This window comes from Cetorhinus maximus, chromosome 14, assembly GCF_964194155.1.
Source record: "Cetorhinus maximus chromosome 14, sCetMax3.hap1.1, whole genome shotgun sequence".
Classification (NCBI taxonomy): domain Eukaryota; kingdom Metazoa; phylum Chordata; class Chondrichthyes; order Lamniformes; family Cetorhinidae; genus Cetorhinus; species Cetorhinus maximus.
In genome coordinates this window covers 14,017,990-14,036,271 of record NC_135892.1, presented here as the reverse complement: position 1 = coordinate 14,036,271, position 18,282 = coordinate 14,017,990, and the positions used below count along the sequence as shown (strand labels likewise).

At 42.6% G+C, this 18,282-nt stretch overlaps 1 protein-coding gene across 3 annotated transcripts in view; it reads left to right on the top strand.

Moving 5' to 3' along the window:
• Window positions 1-16,766, top strand: part of ugp2b (UDP-glucose pyrophosphorylase 2b) — a 44,501-nt gene extending 27,735 nt beyond the window's left edge. For all 3 annotated transcript variants that reach the window (XM_078556525.1, XM_078556524.1, XM_078556526.1), the window contains exons 5-10: window positions 1,742-1,875; window positions 3,806-4,103; window positions 5,520-5,717; window positions 8,171-8,413; window positions 14,563-14,667; window positions 16,241-16,766. In XM_078556525.1, the coding sequence (XP_078412651.1) occupies window positions 1,742-1,875; window positions 3,806-4,103; window positions 5,520-5,717; window positions 8,171-8,413; window positions 14,563-14,667; window positions 16,241-16,348 (1,086 nt within the window). In that variant the 3' untranslated portion in view covers window positions 16,349-16,766. The remainder of the gene's footprint in view (window positions 1-1,741; window positions 1,876-3,805; window positions 4,104-5,519; window positions 5,718-8,170; window positions 8,414-14,562; window positions 14,668-16,240) is intronic.
• The last annotated feature ends 1,516 nt before the right edge of the window (window positions 16,767-18,282 follow it).

The window sequence follows — 18,282 nt, the reverse complement described above, 5'->3', positions numbered from 1 at the left end:
ACCCATTACCCTCTGCGTAAAAAAGTTCTTCCTCATGTTCCCCCTACACCTTCTACCACTTATCTTGAATCTATGTCCCCTGGTTCTAGAATTCTCCACCAAGGGAAACAATTTTATCCTGTCCATTCTATCTATTCCCTTCATAATTTTGTACACCTCAATCAAGTCACCTCTCAGACTTCTTTGTTCTCAGGAAAATAACCCCAACCTATCCAATCTCTCCTCGTAGCTACACTTTTCTAACCCTGGCAACATTCTGGTAAACCTCCTCTGCACTCTCTCCAGAGCTATTATGTCCTTCCTGTAATGTGGTGACCGGAGCTGCATACAATACTCCTGTTGTGGCCTCACCAGTGTTTTATACAATTCCAACATTATATCCTTACTTTTATATTCTATACCTTTGCCAATGAAAGAGAGCATTCCAATTGCCTTCTTTACAACCTTGTCTACTTGAACTGCTGCCTTCAGGGACGTGTGTACTTGTACGCCAAGATCTCTCACTTCATCTACCCCTCTTAGTATATTCCCATTTATTGTGTAATCCCTGTAACTGTTTGACCTCCCGAAATGTATGACCTCACACTTCTCTATGTTAAAATCCATCTGCCACTTTACCGCCCACACCACCAACCCATCTATATCGTTTTGGAGATTATGGCTGTCCTCTACACTATCCACTACTCGGCCAATCTTTGTGTCATCTGCAAGTTTCCCAATCGTGCCCCCCACGTTCATGTCCAAATCGTTAATATATAACACAAACAGCAAGGGTCCCTACACCAAGCCCAGTGGAACACCACTTGAGATATCTTTCCATTCGCAAGGGCATCCATGCTATTGTATTGTACTCAGCCACATATAATAGGTTAAGGTTCCAGATTTGAGCCCTAACCTAGATAGAGTTAACCAGCAGCTGTGGTGAGACGTTACAGTTGATCTTGGTGTTGCATGTGCAGATATCAGGTGAAGCTGTGTGGCTCCTTGGCTAGATCCCTGAACAGCCTTCAGTGTCTGAGGTCATCTTTGAGATTAAAGTTGCCATTGGAGTACAGCTGAACTATGATCAGCAAATTTTGACTGTAATCTGTGTTTGAAAAGTAAGATAAATAAAGTTCTAAACTCGCGATGATTCTTGAGTCAACTGAAATGTCCATGAGTCCGTTTCAAGGTAAGGAAATAGCCATAGAGGGAGTTGTTTGAAGGGCAGGTGGAGCCTATTTTCTTTGTCCAACTCTGGCCTTTTGTGCATCTTCCCTCACGTGCCTAATGCTGATGAGTTGTGCCTTCAGCTGTCCAGGCTCCATGGCATGCTGTAGAATTTCTTCCTTAATTCTCTGTGCCTCTGCACCTCCTGTTTGAAACCCACTTCTCAGATCAAGATGCTTTTTTTTGCTAATAGCCCCTCCTTTCCCTCATTGATCACTTGTTTTGTATTTGGCCTTTGTGTGGCCATAACTGGGAATAAAAACGATTCTGTTTGGATCTCTAGAGAAAATGCACAATCATTGGAGGAAAAACACAAAATAACTAAAAAGCCTCTCGCTAAAATCATTGGAATTCTGGTCTATAGATCAAATTCTACTTAAAGAATGTTAGCTCAGCTTTGCATGTTTTGGGGTGGGGCTGGGGGGTGCGGGGTGTTAATACCAGTGAAGTATCACAGCATTTATGCATTTAAATGGTGATTAAAACTGAACATTAATTTCCTAGCAAATGTAAATTAATCTTGATTTGCCAGCATTTGAACAAAACTTATCACGCTGATGTCCCCTTGGTCTTGATGAACTCATTCAACACCGATGAGGATACTAAGAAGATATTACAGAAGTACAAGCAGTCTCAAGTGAAGATTCATACCTTTAATCAAAGCAGGTAAATAAGTGCTTCAACAATCACCCCACAGGCTGTCAGTTCATCTAATTACAATTCAGCTTCCACATGAGACTGCAATGGGAGCAGCATTTATCCGATGTCTTTCCCAGTCTCACTCACTGCAGCAGTGTGAAAACCCCTCCGGGAGATAATTTTGCACAGTTTGGACTTGCCGTCATAAGGAACGTGTTAATCAGTAGTATATTGAGATCATCAATCTGCCTTTGCCAGTTTCCTCCTTCCCACTATCCCACTGGGCCAAACATCCTCTAAAGCCTCCTCCTGCCCTAGCCCTGAACTTTCTCTCCCATCTCTCCTCATGCTCTCTCTATGCTCATCTTGTCCATGAAGCCACCTCCTACTCTCATGTTAGCTGACGTCACTAAATGTTCCTTTCTCCTTGGAAAAGACCCTTGACCACTCCACCCTTGCAGACTACCACCTCATCTCTAACTTTCCTCTCCAAAGTCCTTGAATGTGTTGTTGCCTCCCGAAACTGTGCCCATCTTTCCTGAAGTTCCATATTTGAATTCTTCCAAACAGGTTTCCTATGCTTCCTCAGTACTGAAACAGTTCTTAGTGCAGTCACATTACATTCTGTGTGAATGTAACAAAGGTAAACTATCCTTCCTTCCTTTTGCCTGTGTCTTTAGATTAACCCACACAACCCTCCTCCTGCACCTCTCCATTGTCATCCAGCTAGGTGGAACTACACTTGTCTGGTTGAGTTCTTATCTGCCTAATCGTACCCAGAGAATCACTTACTACTTTTCTGCTCCCATGCACCCCCCTCACCCCCCACTAACCTATACATGGCTGCCTCCTGTTTATCCTCTATATGCTGCCCATCTTCAACACCATCCAAAAACTGTTAGATTTTGCATGTAAACATTGTAAATGTAACACTTCCTGATGCTATGATGTAAATACAAAATGATCTGTTGTACAGCCAGTTGGTGTCAGACATTCTGCCCTCCATAAACTTGAGATCATCCAAAACTCTGCTTCCTGTGTTCTTACTCACACCGAGTCCTATTCATCCATCACCCCTGTGCTGGCTGACTTATATTGGTTTGCCTCAGTTTTAAAATTCACATCCTTGTTTTCAAATCCCTCCATGGCCTCGCCGCTCCCATTCTCAGTAATCGCCTCCAACCTACAACCCTCCAAAATATCTGCCCTCTTCCAATTCTGACCTCTTAAGTACCCCTGATATTAATCATTCTGCCAGATCTTCAGCTGCCTGGGCCCAAAGTTCTGGAATTCCTGCCCTAACCCCCTCTGTCTCTTCCCCTCTTTCCTGCTTTGAGAGTCTTTAAATCCTACATTTTCGTCAAACTTTTGGTTACCAGCTATAAAATCACCTGCCTCCAAATAACACCACAATGTAGGATACAACTCTTATGCAATGTTAAGCCAGTTATTTATTTTTAAAAATACTTTGCTGGTCACTGGACCTCCTTGGATACTTTTTTCAAAATATCAAGATTCTGCCAACATTTACACTATGTACATTATTGCCCACTTCCTCTCTTCTCCCCTGCTCCCCCCCCACTCCATGCACTGCCTGCAGCGGTTCTCCCCCCCCCCCCCCCCCCCCCCCCCGCTCTCCCTTGCTGGTGCCCAGGGGGCTTGCCCCACACTCCTGTGGGTCAGAGCTACACAAGTAATCCTAAAACAAGCTATGATTTAATGCAAACTATCCATCTATGACTTATAAACACACAGTGTGAGTGTCGACTGTGTTTTTGTGTTCTTGCTATCAATGTAATTGTTTAACACGGTATTGTCAACCAAAATACCTTAATGTTTGCCCAATCATGGCTGGTAGTCCTGGTTTGGCATATAGTTCCCATAATCCAGGTATTCCAGATCCTGAGAGATGATTTTTTTTTAGTAAGTGGTCTGATTTTTCTGAATTGCTCTTCAGGTATCCCCGGATTGATAAAGAATCCTTGCTTCCTATAGCTAAGGGTTTATCTCTCTCTGAGGAGAGTGCAGAGGCCTGGTATCCACCAGGTCATGGAGACATCTATGTCAGCTTCTACAATTCTGGTTTATTGCGTACCTTTCTGCAAGACGGGAAAGAATATATTTTTGTGTCTAACATTGATAATCTTGGAGCAACGGTTGATCTGAATATACTCCATCATCTTTTGAATCCACCAAATGGAAAACAATGTGAGTTTCTTATGGAAGTAACTGACAAGACCAGAGCAGATGTTAAGGTAATTTGCTGGCAATATAATGTAAAAGCTGTTCAGAATCAAATTAGCAAGTTGCTCTATTTCATGAACATCACATTATTTATGCAATAAAATTCCTGGTTAATTGTCATCTTTCTGACATATTAATGAACAAGGGATTACCCCATAGTAAGGATGAGGCAAGACCCTGAATGCCATTACAGAGTCACAGAATTGTTACAGCACAAAAGGAGGCCATTTGTCCCAGCATGTCTGGACCGGCTCTCCAAATGAGCCATTATGACTTAATGCCATTCTCCTGCCTTTTCCCTGTACCCTTGCACATTGTTTCTATTCAAATAATCGTCTCATGCCCTCTTGAATGCTTCAATTGAACCTGCCTCCACCACCCTTCCAGGCAGTGCATTTCAGACTCGAACCACTTGCCGCGTGAAAAGGATTTTTTGTCTCATCATGTTTGTTTCTTTTGCAAATTACTTTAAATCTGTGCGCCCTCTCGTTCTTGATCCTTTTACGTGTAGGAACAGTTTCTCCTTATCTACTCTATCCAGCCCCCTCATGATTTTGGACACCCATTTTGGCTTGCCAGTAAACCCCATCATGGCCTCCTACGTTTGGCCATCCAGTCACCACCTCCTGATGGTACTGTAGAACTGGACGTTGAACAGAAGCATATAGCCTGAGTGCATTCAAGAAAATATTCACGTTTTAAAGGTTGTGAGTGGATCTAAATAATGTGAATGTAGCACTTCCTGATGCTGTAATGCAATGTGATGCAAATAATACATGATGGCAAGGCCAGCATTTATTGCCCATCCCTAATTACCCTGGAGAAGGTACTGGTGAGCTGCCTTCTTGAACTGCTGCAGCCCATGTGGTATAAGTACACCCGCAGTGCTATTAGGGAGGGAGTTCCAGGATTTTGACCCAGCAACAGTGAAGGAGTGGTGATATATTTCCAAGGTGGGTGGCTTGTAGGGGAACTTCCAGGTGATGGTGTTGTCCTTCTAGTTGGTAGAGGTCACTGGCAAAAGTGTGGTATATTGTGAGTGAAAGTTTTTTAATTTTAAAGGGTTTTCTCACATATTATGTAAAATATTGAACTATAATTTCTAAATACATGTCCTTCACTCTGCCATATGGCCAACACTGAATTCATTCTTTTAAATGGTGATACCTAATCTGAACTGTACAGGAATAAGTGGGGTATTGCATTTTCTGAATCATCCAGGACATGTTGCATGTAGCCTCGGTGATGTTCTGATTCACGCTTGGTCTCATTGTACTGAGTTTGTAACTCAGATTTACCATCTTTATGAAAATTGGTATTTTGTATTCTTCGAGGGTGGGAATAATTGTAGTCTTGAAATGTCTGCTTCCTGAATAAGTGGCTACATGTTTTTGCACTTTGATTCTGATAAAGTCTTTGTTCTGCAGGGGGGTACCCTTATTCAGTATGATGGTAAACTGAGATTGTTGGAAATAGCTCAAGTGCCAAAAACACATGTTGATGAGTTTAAATCGGTCACCAAGTTCAAGATCTTCAACACCAATAATCTATGGATTTCTTTGACTGCAATTGAAAGGCTACAAAAGCAAAATGCTATTAACATGGAAATCATTTTAAACCCAAAGGTAATGTCATTTATAAAATATACCTGCAGATATGCAAGTCCTAAAGATAAATGTAAGTACATGCATTGATGTAACATCCTATCCCATCTGTCTTAAATTCTCACGAATTAGTTTTGATGACAGTAAGACGGGCGTTGTTCAATTTGTGTTTTGCAATATCCCACAAATAGCAATTAAATCAGGTAACTGGTTGAACTATGTTTTTGCTGATGGTTGAGGAAACAATTTGGACCATTATACTCAAACCCCACCCCTCTAATTGTGCCATGGAATCTTAACGATTCACTTAAATTAAACACCTCTTTGCCCATTTATCATCCAAAAGATGACCCCTTTCACCACAACCCCTCTCCTACACGGCACTACCATCTGGATTAATACAATTAAACACTCGGGTTCACAGTGGTTCTTTTACCCCAGTTTTCTATTTTGAATATTCTATTGATTTTAAATATTTCAAACCATTTAAAAAAGACAGTAGCATTTTCTATCACTTAATGAATCCCAATTCTGAGGTTGGGTCAGGCTGAGTTGCTTATTTGTTTTCTATTTGTTTGGTGCTCATGCACTCTCCTCCGACATGACAGGCTGTGTATTGAAGCCCCACATGTGGACTTCAGCATCTAATCCGGCCAACTGTCGGAACAGTACTGAGGGGGTGCTGCATTGCTGGAGGTGCTGCCTTTCAGATGAGATATTGCTGAAAGCAAAAGATGAAAAGAAGCGTAGTTTTCAGAGTGTCCTGGCTACTACATCCCTCAATAAAAACAACCAAAAAACAAATTAACTAGACATTTATCTCTGTTCTGTTTGGGATCTTGACTATACGCAGAATAATTCACTGACTGTGAAGTCCTTTGGGATATCAGCAGTCTATGGAATGTGATGTATGAATGCAGCTTCTTTCTACATTAATTTGTACTTCTAAAGATTACAGAAATATTAATGCTCGGTAACAGTTTACAGGTCAGATTTGTATCTAGATTTCTATGTTACAAAGTAGAATTTTTAACTTTATCCAATGTTACTCCAAGGAAATGTATGATTTTTAGCTGTTTGTTAATTGAGGTGACAGGAACATCTTTGGAACAAACAGGATTAATAGATTTTCCCCATTTTTCTTTTTGATGCTACTTCTGTGTTTGGGGGTGGGGTGAGGTAGGAATCCCTCCACTGCCTCTCTGTCTGTCTGCTCCTCCAAAACTCCCTCTACTGCCTCTCTGTCTGTCTGCTCCTCCAAAACTCCCTCCACTGCCTCTGTCTGTCTGCCCCTCCAAAACTCCCTCCACTGCCTCTGTCTGTCTGCTCCTCCAAAACCCCCTCCACTGCCTGTCTGTCTGCTCCTCCAAAACTCCCTCCACTGCCTGTGTCTGTCTGCCCCTCCAAAACTCCCTCCACTGCCACTGTCTGTCTGTCTGCTCCTCCAAAACCCCCTCCACTGCCACTGTCTGCCTGCCCCACCAAACCCCCCTCCACTGCCTCTGTCTGTCTGCCTGCTCCTCCAAAACCCCCTCCACTGCCTCAGTCTGTCTGCCCCTCCAAAACTCCCTCAACTGCCACTGTCTGTCTGTCTGCTCCTCCAAAACCCCCTCCACTGCCTCTGTCTGTCTGCTCCACCAAAACTCCCTCCACTCCCTGTCTGTCTGCTCCTCCAAAACCCCTTCCACTGCCTCTGTCTACCTGTCTGTCTGTTCCTCTGACTCCACTGTCCTCTTTGACCACTGACTCTGAACCAAATTGTTTATAATCTCACCGCCCTATTGGAACCTGAGCTAAGCTTCCAACACCATTATCCTCTCCATCACAAACACTACCTCTAACCAGCTCTGTAACATCACCTGCCTATACTGCTGCTTCAGTCTATCTGCTACTGAAACTGTTAGCCATGCTTCTGTTACATCCAGACTATTCTGATCCTCACCTAGCCAACATGCTATATTCCACCCACTATCAACCTGAGCTCACCCAAAGCTTTGCAGCCCATCATGCTCTTGATTAAGACCCACTCACCCATCAACCTGTGTTCACTGACCTCTGCTGTCTAAACCCAGTAATGCCTCACATTTAAAATTCACATCCTTGTACTCAAACCTCTCCCTGACCTCAACCCTCCCTATCTCTTTAACCTCCTCCAATTCTATATCCCTCATTAATATCTGCTCTGTTCCAACTCTGGCCTCTTGTGCTGCCCTCAATGCCTTTGTCTCACCATTGGTTGCTGTGACTGCAGACCTCTTGGCCCTAAGCCCCAGAATTCTCCACATCTCTTTCTCATGCCTTTAAGATCTTCCTTAAACTTACCTCTTTGACCAAACTTTTAATCACCTATCTAAATAGCTCCTCCTTTGATTCAGTGTTACATTTTGTCTAATTATGCTTTTGTGAAGTGGCTGTAGGAAGTTACTTAATGTTGGAAGTGTTATATGAATACAAATTGTTTTTCTTTCCAATAGATATTGGGTGATGGCCGAAATGTAATTCAACTTGAGACAGCCGTTGGTGCTGCCATTAAGTGTTTTGAAAATGCCCTGGGTATTAATGTGCCACGCAGCCGATTCTTGCCTGTCAAGACCACCTCTGACTTGATGTTAGTGATGTCCAACCTGTACAGCCTTCATGCAGGATCCCTGACAATGAGTGACAAAAGAGAATTCCGAACTGTGCCTTTGGTCAAGTTGGGCAGTTCCTTTACTAAGGTAATGAGTTTTGCAGATGCCAATTAATTACAATGAATCATCTGTTCGTTTAGTGCCATTTTAGCTGCTCTCTCCTGTTCAACTTTCGGCTCATATTACAAACTTTGCATGGTTAGAATCTGGATGCCTTGCAGATATTTATGTGAATAAAGTGCCAGCTGTTACTTGTTCACTAAATTGGAAGCAGAAGTAAATGTAGAGAATTTTAAACAAGCACTTAGTATTTTTGTAAAACTTTTTGGTATTTTAAATAACTTGTCCCTTCCTGTGAAATGATTCAGTGTTCAAAGTTTAGAAAAATGCTTTTCACTTTGCCTCATTAAATGGAGAACTCTTACTTGAGGATTATAATTTAATGTTTCTGAATACCAGGATTTGTTGTGACAAAGTCTTCATTTAAATAGCTTCGTAAATCAGCTGGTCTCTGTGCTATTGGTGACATCACGGAAAATGCTGGAAATACTCAGCAGGTCAGTCAGCCTCTCTGTGGAGAGAGGGACTGAGTTAATGTTTCAGCTCTGTAATCTTTTTGATCCTACCTTTGCCAGATACCTGTGCACAATCTCCTTCCAACAGGGGCTACTGGATTGTCATGAGTGGAAAATCCCAATTAATTGTATTTCCTAGCCACCTTCCCAAACATAGGCGACACTTGAATGAACCGTAGTTTCCTCTCTACATCCTGGGCCAAGCCAGGCTGAGCCAGTTAAAGCCAAAGATTGAACTTGGGATTTTCCTTATAGGTGTGTCTCAGTACCACAATACACAGTGCAGTTAACTGCTGAGGTGCTGAAAAAGGAAAGAGAGGATAGAAATTGGCAGGTGGGTAAGAAGCGTTGGATGCTAGTATAAAGCTGGACTGTGCTTCTTTATGCAGACACTGGAGAAGCATGTTTATGCTCTTGCATTCCCTGGTTGCAGCAGTCAACAAAAAGGAAACCATATCTTGAAGGATTTTGTTTCACAAACACTGTGAGGGTGCATAATGTTCTTTGACCTATATTCTAGTCATTTGATCTTGTTTGCAATGAGGAGGCATTGATAGGTGGAACAGTGACCGTTAAACTGGAGGTCAGTATAGAAACTATTAACACTGGCAAATTGACCTGGTTAGTGTCTAACAAACTGCTGACAATAGACTGACTTTCAGTGGGTTATAAATCCCAAATCGTAGGATTATCTCTGACGTGAGGACAATCCACATCACAAAACAGGGCAGGGCTGCCAATAAACTGAAGTATGATAACCAAAGTGTGACAGCTGTTTAAATTGTGATCAGATTCCTCTGTTAATATTTAACTATCACCTCATAAATTATCAGTAGTCTCTTTTTTTTATTCATTCATGGGATATGGGCATTGTTGGGTTGGCCAGCATTTATTGCCCATCCCTAATTGCCTTTAAAAACATGGTGGTGTGGAAGTTTCAGGATTTTGACCCAGCGACAGTGAAGGAACGGCGATACATTTTCCAAGTCAGGATGGTGAGTGGCTTGGAGGGGAACTTCCAGGTGGTGGTGTTTCCATGAATCTGCTGTCCCTGTCCTTCTAGATGGTAGAGGTTGCGGGTTTGGAAAGTGCTGTTGAAGGAGGCTTGTCGAGTTCCTGCAGTGCATCTTGTAGATGGTACACACTGCTGCTACTGTGTGTCGGTGGTGGAGGGAGTGAATGTTTGTGGAAAGGATGCCAATCAAGCGGTGCTGGATGTCCTGGATGGTGTCAGGCTTCTTGAATGTTGTTGGAGCTGCACTCATCCAGGCAAGTGGAGAGTATTCCATCACACTCCTGACTTGTGCCTTGTAGATAATGGACAGGCTTTGGGGAGTCAGGAGGTGAGTTACTTGCTGCAGAATTCCCAGCCCCTGACCTGCCCTTGTAGCCACAGTATTTATATGGCTAGTCTAGCTCAGTTTCTGGTCAATGGTAACCCCAGGATGTTGATGGTGGGGGATTCAGTGATGGGAATGCCGTTGAATGTCAAGGAGCGATGGTTAGATTCTCTCTTGTTGGTGATGGTCATTGTGTGGCACTTGTGTGGCACAAATGTTACTTGCCACTTATCAGCCCAAGCCTAAATATTATTCGGGTCTTTCTGCATATGAACATGGACAGCTTCAGCATCTGAGGAGTGGTGAATGGTGTTGAACATTGTGCAATCATCAGTGAACACCCCCACTGACCTGATGGAAGGGAGGTCATTTATGAAGCGGATGAAGATGAGTCTTGCTGAAAAAAGACATTTGGCAAAGCTTTTCACCTTGCACTCATCAGGACAATTACAAGAATATCAATGTCTGTATGAGAAGACAGTGCTGATTGGTTGGCAAGTGGACACTGGTAGAGGCATTTCCATGGAGAATGCATCAGTTAATGGTGACTGGTAGTTAATTGCCAAGGATTGTTTGAAATTTTAAACTAGGCAGCTTGACTGGTCAAAGCATTGCTCTGAGGAAAGAACCAGCGAATGGCTATCACTTAATTTGTTTAGCTGAAACAGGCGCAATATACGTGCTTGTTCTTTCTGTCTGCAAAGTACAGGGCCCTGTGTATTAATATATGTAGCTTCCAGTACACGCAATGCACCACATTGTGAGTCTGTCTGACAATCTTAAATTGGTTGTCAGCGTAATTTTTAGCACACTAAGGATTATTTAGCAAATGTTGTCCAATCGTGGAATCACACCTAATATTGGACACTGTTTTGAGTTTTGGAAGCATGGGCTGGTTGGGTACAGCCTGTACCCTGCCCGTTGTGACCAGTGGCTGGAACATGCTGTTTGATATGATCCACAAGTCTTTGGGACCTACGGCCTACATACCCAGCATCTCACTGGCACTGAAATTCATATACCACGTTACTCATTTGGGTGATAGGCAGAATGTCTTTTTGGCTTCACGGCAGTGTCCTGTTAGTGGAGAATAGCACTCATGTTGCCACTGTATAGTAACAGCGTGAAACAGCTAGATCCCTTCGAGGGTAATCTGAGGTAGACTGGGCACTTTTCAGGGCCGAAAGTGAAGGCCTTAGGCCCATTCATGAGTTTGTATGTGTGACATACAGCGTGAAACGATCTGATCAGGGTATCCATTATCCTGCCGGATGTCTTTGATGCCCCTATTTCAGCATCAAGCTTGCATGGTGAGCAAATGGCCTGGACCTTATTTATGCGGTTGCCAGTAAGGCCAATCTTATAGCATGTGGGACTGTAAGAATCTTAATACATGTACTGACCAACGACCAAAACCCATCTTTATTTGTGCTAGGCATGACTTCAACCAATGGAGAGTTTTCCCACTCATTCCCATTAACTCCAGTTTTGCTAGGGCTCCTTGATGCCACACTCGGTCAAATGCCGCCTTGATGTCAAGGGCAGTCATTCTCGCCTCACCTCTGGAGTTCAGCTCTTTTCTTTTGTCCATATTTGGACCAAGACTGTAGTGAGTTCTGGAGTTGTGACCTGCTGGAACCCAAACTGAGTGTCAATGAGCAGGTTATTATTGACTTAAGTGCCGCTTGATAGCACTGTTAGCAACACCTTCCATCACTTTACTGATGATCGAGAGTAGACGGGGGGGCAGTAATTGGCTAGGTTGGATTCGTCCTGCTTTTTGTGGACAGGACATACCTGGGCAATTTTCCATGTTGCTGGGTCGATGCCAGTGTTGCAGCTGTACTGGAACAGCTTGGCTAGGGGAGCAGCAAGTTCTGGAGCACAAGTCTTCAGTACTGTTGCTGGAATATTGTCAGGGCCCATTGACTTTGCAAAATCCAGCACCTTCAGCCATTTCATGATACCATGTGGAGTGAATCAAGCTGGCTGAGGACTGGCGTCTGTGATGCTGGGGACCTCTGGAGGAGGCCGAGATGGATCATCCATTCGGCAGTTCTGCCTGAAGATTGTTGCAAATGCTTCAGCCTTGTCTTTTGCACTGATGTGCTGGACTCCCCCATCATTGAGGGTGGGGATATTTGTGGAGCCTCCTCCTCCAGTGAGTTGTTTAATTGTCCACCACCATTCATGACTGGATGTGGCAGAACTGCAGAGCTTGGCTCTGATTTGATGGTTGTGGAATTGCTCAGCTCTGTCGATCACTTGCTGCTTATGCTGTTTGGCACGCGGGTAGTCCTGTGTTATAGTTTCATCGGGTTGGCACCTCATTTTTAAGTAAGCTTGGTGCTGCTCCAGGCATGCCCCCCACCCCTCATTGAGCCAGGTTGATCCCCCGGCTTTGGTAATGTTACAGTGGGGATATGCCGGGCCATAAGTTTACAGATTGTGTTTGAGTACAATTCTGCTGATGGCCCACAGCGCCTCATAGATGTTCAGTTTTGAGTTGCTAGATTTGTTCAAAATCTATTGCATTTAGCATGGTGGTCGTGCCATACGACATGATGAAGGGTATCCTCAATGTGAAGGTGAGACTTGGCCTCCACAAGGACTATGCGGTGGTCACTCCTACCAATACTGCAGTGGACAGATGGATCTGTGATAGTAGATTGGTGAGGATGAGGTCAGGTATGTTTTTCCCTCTTGTTGGTTCCCTCACCACCTTCCACAGACCCAGTCTAGCAACAACCATCCTTTAGGACTCGGCCAGCTTGCTCTGTAGTGGGGCTGCCAAGCCACTCTTGGTGAAGTCCCCCACCTCGAGTATATTCTGCACCCTTGCCACCCCAATGCTTCCTCCAAGTGGTGTTCAACATGGAGGAGTACCCATTCGTTAGCTGTGGGGGGATGGTACATGGTAATCAGCAGGAGGTTTCCTTGCCCATGTTTGGCCTGATACATGAGACTTCATTGGGTTCAAAGCCGATGTTGAGAACTTCCCAGGGCAACTCGTTCCAAACTGTATACCACTGTGCTGCCACCTCTGCTGGGTCTGTCCTGTCGGTGGGACATGGTGGTGTCTGGGACGTAGTCACACTCACGGAATCATACTTTACAGGTTGTTGCTTGACTAGTCTGTGAGACAGCTCTCCCAATTTGAGCACAAGCCCCCAGATGTTAGTAAGGAGGACTTTGCAGGACTGATTTTGCCATCGTCATTTCTGGTGCTTAGGTTGATGCCGAGTGGTCCGTCTGGCTTCATTGCTTTTAGACTTTGTAGCAGTTTGATAGAGCTGAGTGGCTTGCTAGGCCATTTCAGAGGGCACTTAGTCAACTGCATTGCTGTGGGCCTGGAGTCACATGTAGGCCGGACCAGGTAAGGATGGCAAATTTCCTTCCCTAAAGAAACATTAGTGAACCAGATGGGTTTTTATGACAATTGACAATGGTTTTGTGGTCACCATTAGCCTAGCATTTAATTCCAGAGTTATTAATTGAATTTAAATTCTACCAGCTACCGTGATGAGATTTGAACCCATGTCCCCAAAACATTAGCCTAGGCCTATGGATTACTAGTCCAGTGACATTACCATTGCCTCCTGTTCATCAAGTATTTCTGTAGATTAGCATTTTACATTGAGAAAGTATGAACATAAAGGGCCATAAAGCTGAGGTCAGCTGGTTAATGGACTGGTACTCCTCTGGGAGGGACTGGTTATAGACCAGTTCCGGAGATGGATACCAGGTCCGGCGGAGACCAGTTCTAGTCCAGCTTGCTGCGGTAATGCTGCGTTCCTTGTTTTGGGCTGACTTTATGAAGAGCTTTATAACCCTACAGTATTCACTGCCATATACAAATTGCATGGAGTAGATCGTAGGTGCTTTTGGCCACGATTGATTTGAAACAATGAGGAAACAAAATTGTGAATTGGGAAGGACAGGAATGTTATTGAATCTTCATTCAATTGGATGGAAAATGGAAATTTTATCTGACTTAAAACTACAGATTGAGAACAGATACAGAGTAGTTCAAAAAAACTCCTAAAATGATAGGAGCTGAGGAGTTCATCATGACCTGAAAATATCTTTTCACTTAAATTATTAGATTCAATTTTTAGTTTAAAAAATTGAATTATCAGGTGTAGATTAGTCGAGTCCAAGGATAAAGTACTGTACAATATTTGTTTAAAGTATCAGGTATTGCAGCTCATTACAAGGTTGGGTCTTGCACTTCGTCAAGCAAGCAAATGAATCGATCGCAAATGGTAAAAGATGACACATGAAGGCAGTGCAAACAAAGGCTGTTGTTTGTTTTGACTAGGTACAAGATTACCTGAAGAGGTTGGAGAGTATACCAGATATATTGGAATTGGATCACCTTACTGTTTCAGGCGATGTTACTTTTGGGAAGCATGTTGTTTTGAAGGTTAGTAAAGGCCTGTGTTGTGTTGGTACTTTTGTATTGTAAACGATGTGCTTAATTCTTTTAAATTACTGTTCCAGAATTGCTTAATTTATGAAATCCTACATCATAACCCAAAGCAGTGACTGCAATATTCACTTTTAAAGAAATTTAAATATAGGCAGTCTTTCAGTTGATTGGATAATGCTAAATCAGTTTTCCTTACATTAGAAGACAAAGTAATTCAGCCTTTTCTGATTTTAGAAAAATAAACACCAACTATAAAGTGAAATTCACAGGAATTTCAGGCAGACAGACTACCATAGATATCAGTGTATAAGTCAACTTTTGAAGCCTTGAAAAATCGCTTCAAAAATGGCGGTTGACTTATACACTGAGTATAAAAGTGAACTACTGGCGAGGGTAATTACCATTTTGAAATGTCAGCGGCATCTGCCACAGAGTGGGCATGTTTTAAACTCCCGTGCATCTTTGCAACACAGCTTGTATTGCCTGTTTGATCCCTTGCACCCAATTGTACGGTACCGGTAAGTAAAACATGCACTAGTTGGGTGAAAAATTGAGGCTGACTACTAATATGAGTGTAGCACGTCGTGGCTGAAAAGTAAGGTCGACTTATACATTGAGTATATGCAAAAACACGATTTTTGAGGCCAGAAAACTGGGGTTGTTCATGGGTCAACTTATATGTGGTGATTTACAGTATTCTTTAGAAGTTTCATGGGTTTCTGTAAGTATTAAATGTGATCAGGTTTTTAAGTGATATTTGAGACTTTCAGGTAAATTGTTATACAGGTTAGAGATGCAAGTACTTGCACATTGTCTAGACATAACAATGAACAAGTGACTGTGGGTATGTTAGACAAACAGGTTTTGTTGGCATCCAGTCATAATCCTAAATATTCCATATTCAATAATGGGTGATTTATGCTATGTTCCTTTGTGTCTTTTGATTTGATTTCATACAAATAATTTGCTCACTAATATGTAGCCATTTATTAGGCATTTCTAGAAGTGCCTTTCACAATCTCAAAACATCCCACAGCACTTTGCAGCCAATGAAGTATTTTTTTGAAGTGTAGTCACTGTTGTAGTTTAGGAAATGCAGCAGCCAGTTTGCACACAGCAAGATCCCACAAACAATGTTCAGATAATCTGTTTAGCTATGTTTGATGAGATAATTACTGGGAAGAATTCCCTGCTGTTTGAATAGTGCAATGGGATCTTTTATGTGCACATGCGAGGTAAGATGGTTTATGTCTCATATGGAAGAACAAGAAAGAATATAGAGTAGATAATTTCAAAAAATGAATAAAAATTACAATGCAGATTATTAGATGTATAGTAACACAACTTTTGATAATTTTCTGGGCTCAAATCCTGCTACATTGGTGCGCTAACCTTCCGTTGACAGTGAGGTGCAAAAAAGAGACATTCAGCAGATTGTAAAATGTTTTCAGGGCGTTTTCAGTAGCATCTTCTTTTCTATTAATTTCAATTACAACCTCTAAGACATTTGGAGTCATTTGATCTGTATCTTGATGTGCACCAACAATGAAACTTTTTTTGTGTTTAGGGAACGGTTATAATTATCGCAAATCATGGGGATAGAATTGACATACCTCCAGGTGCTGTACTGGAAAATAAGATTGTTTCGGGTAATCTGCGGATCCTGGACCACTAGAAGGAAGATTTGCGATTCTAACTGGTTGAAAGTGCTTTATTTTATCATGTGATGGGTTGCACAGTAATGTGATTCATAAATAATTTTATGTGCTAACTTTGGGTGTGAGAAGACTTGCCTCTTCCGGATAGCTGTTTTCAACATGGTTTACCACGTTAAAATTGTTGCCAGCTTCTTGTGGAGATTTTAAAACCATGTCCTATAGAAAGTGAGTGCTTGCATTTATATACCCCAACATTGAAATGTGGCTCTAACTTTGTTCTTTCAACAACGCTATAAATTCAACCTAGTTCTTAAAAATAACTCAGCCTTGTGATAAATTGTTTCCAGCACTCACATGGTTAAAGTTTTATGTTCAGAGCTAGTGCCTACTTTACACTGAGCCTTTGAACTGTAATAAAGTGCAATGTGAAAATTGTTGGTGTTTTCTGTTCTGCTTGAGGTTTGCTAATTGTTTATTTTTAAGGGGTTTATAATTCTCTCCTTTAGTTGTCTGACATGTTAGTTATACCAGCCAAAGCATTGAAGCTATGTGCATATAGTTTACTAAGAGAGCTTATTCTCTCAGCACTTTCCCCTATGTCTGTATACAGCCAACACTGGCTTTCACCAGAGTTGAAGGGCAGGCACCTAGAGTTGTGTTACATATCTGTTCTGCCACTAATTTTATAATGGTTCAGTTTGGTGATATTGAGGATTTTTAAACTGTATGGTCTTGTTCTCTGGATTGACCTGCTATAGATCTCATGTTTCTCTCCACCCCGCCGCCAGACTTTTTTTTTAAAGAAATAAACCTTTTGAATGCGGAATTGTCAGGGCTCTTGCACGGAAGCCAATCTTCAATTCTGCATTGCAACTCCTGTGCTAACTTTCCTGGTAAGCTACTTTGTGCAAACTGAAATGAGAACTATCCTAAGTACCTTCCTCATTCAATACCAGGCTTCACTTGATGCTAGCACTCTGAGTCACTGTGGGTTTAAGTAAACTAGAGATCGAGCACATTAATCTATGCTGACACTCGAGTACAGGACGGAGACTGTATGGTTGAAGGTGCTGTCTTTCAATTGAGAAAGCAAAGCTTATCTGCCTAAGATGGATGTCGTATGTTCTGAACTGACTAAGAATTTGATTAGGGCTACATTAGAGATAGTACAACTGGTTTCTGCCTCTGTCACCTCCACATGGTTAGCTAGGGTTCCTAATTCTGATTCCTATCTAGTAATACCTGCAAGAACATGCTTATGGATGTTGGGGAAGGAGAGAACTGGGTTTGGCTCTGATATCCTCCCTGCTGCAGTCAGCTACCAGCTTTCACTGTCCAAGATCACAGGCAGCAACTGAACTGTTCAACTATCCCAGATGATGTCACTGGCGATGAGATTCCAAACATTGGCTTCAACCTGCTGGAATGTCTCAGCTGAAGCTCCAAGACCACATGGGGGTCAGCAATATTGAAAAGCCCTTGGATGTAGATGCTCGGGCAGGAAAATTCTTTATGTCCAACAGATACTAAGCTAATTCTGAGATCTCTGTCTTTGTGAGTTAGCTGTATGTTCACTGAGCTAGTGCATTCAAAAATTGAGATCAAACATGAAAGAGCCCTATCAATTCTCCCATCACAAATGGCTACTTAAACTTATAAATTATTCTACAAATAGGAAGGCCAAAGGGGGACATTAGTCCAGCAACATGCACGATGCTAGTAATCCAGATGCCTGGCTGTAACTGAGCCGGTGAGAGAACCAACAACAGGGAAAAACCTCCTCAACCTCACTGTCACCAATCTACCTGTTGCAAATGCATCTGTCCGGGACAGTATTGCTCAGAGTGACGAGTACACAGTCCTTGTGGAAGGGCATGCCAAGAGCAGCAGTAAGCATATCCAAAAGAGGTGCCAACCTGGTGAAGCTACAAAACAGAACTACAAGCATGCT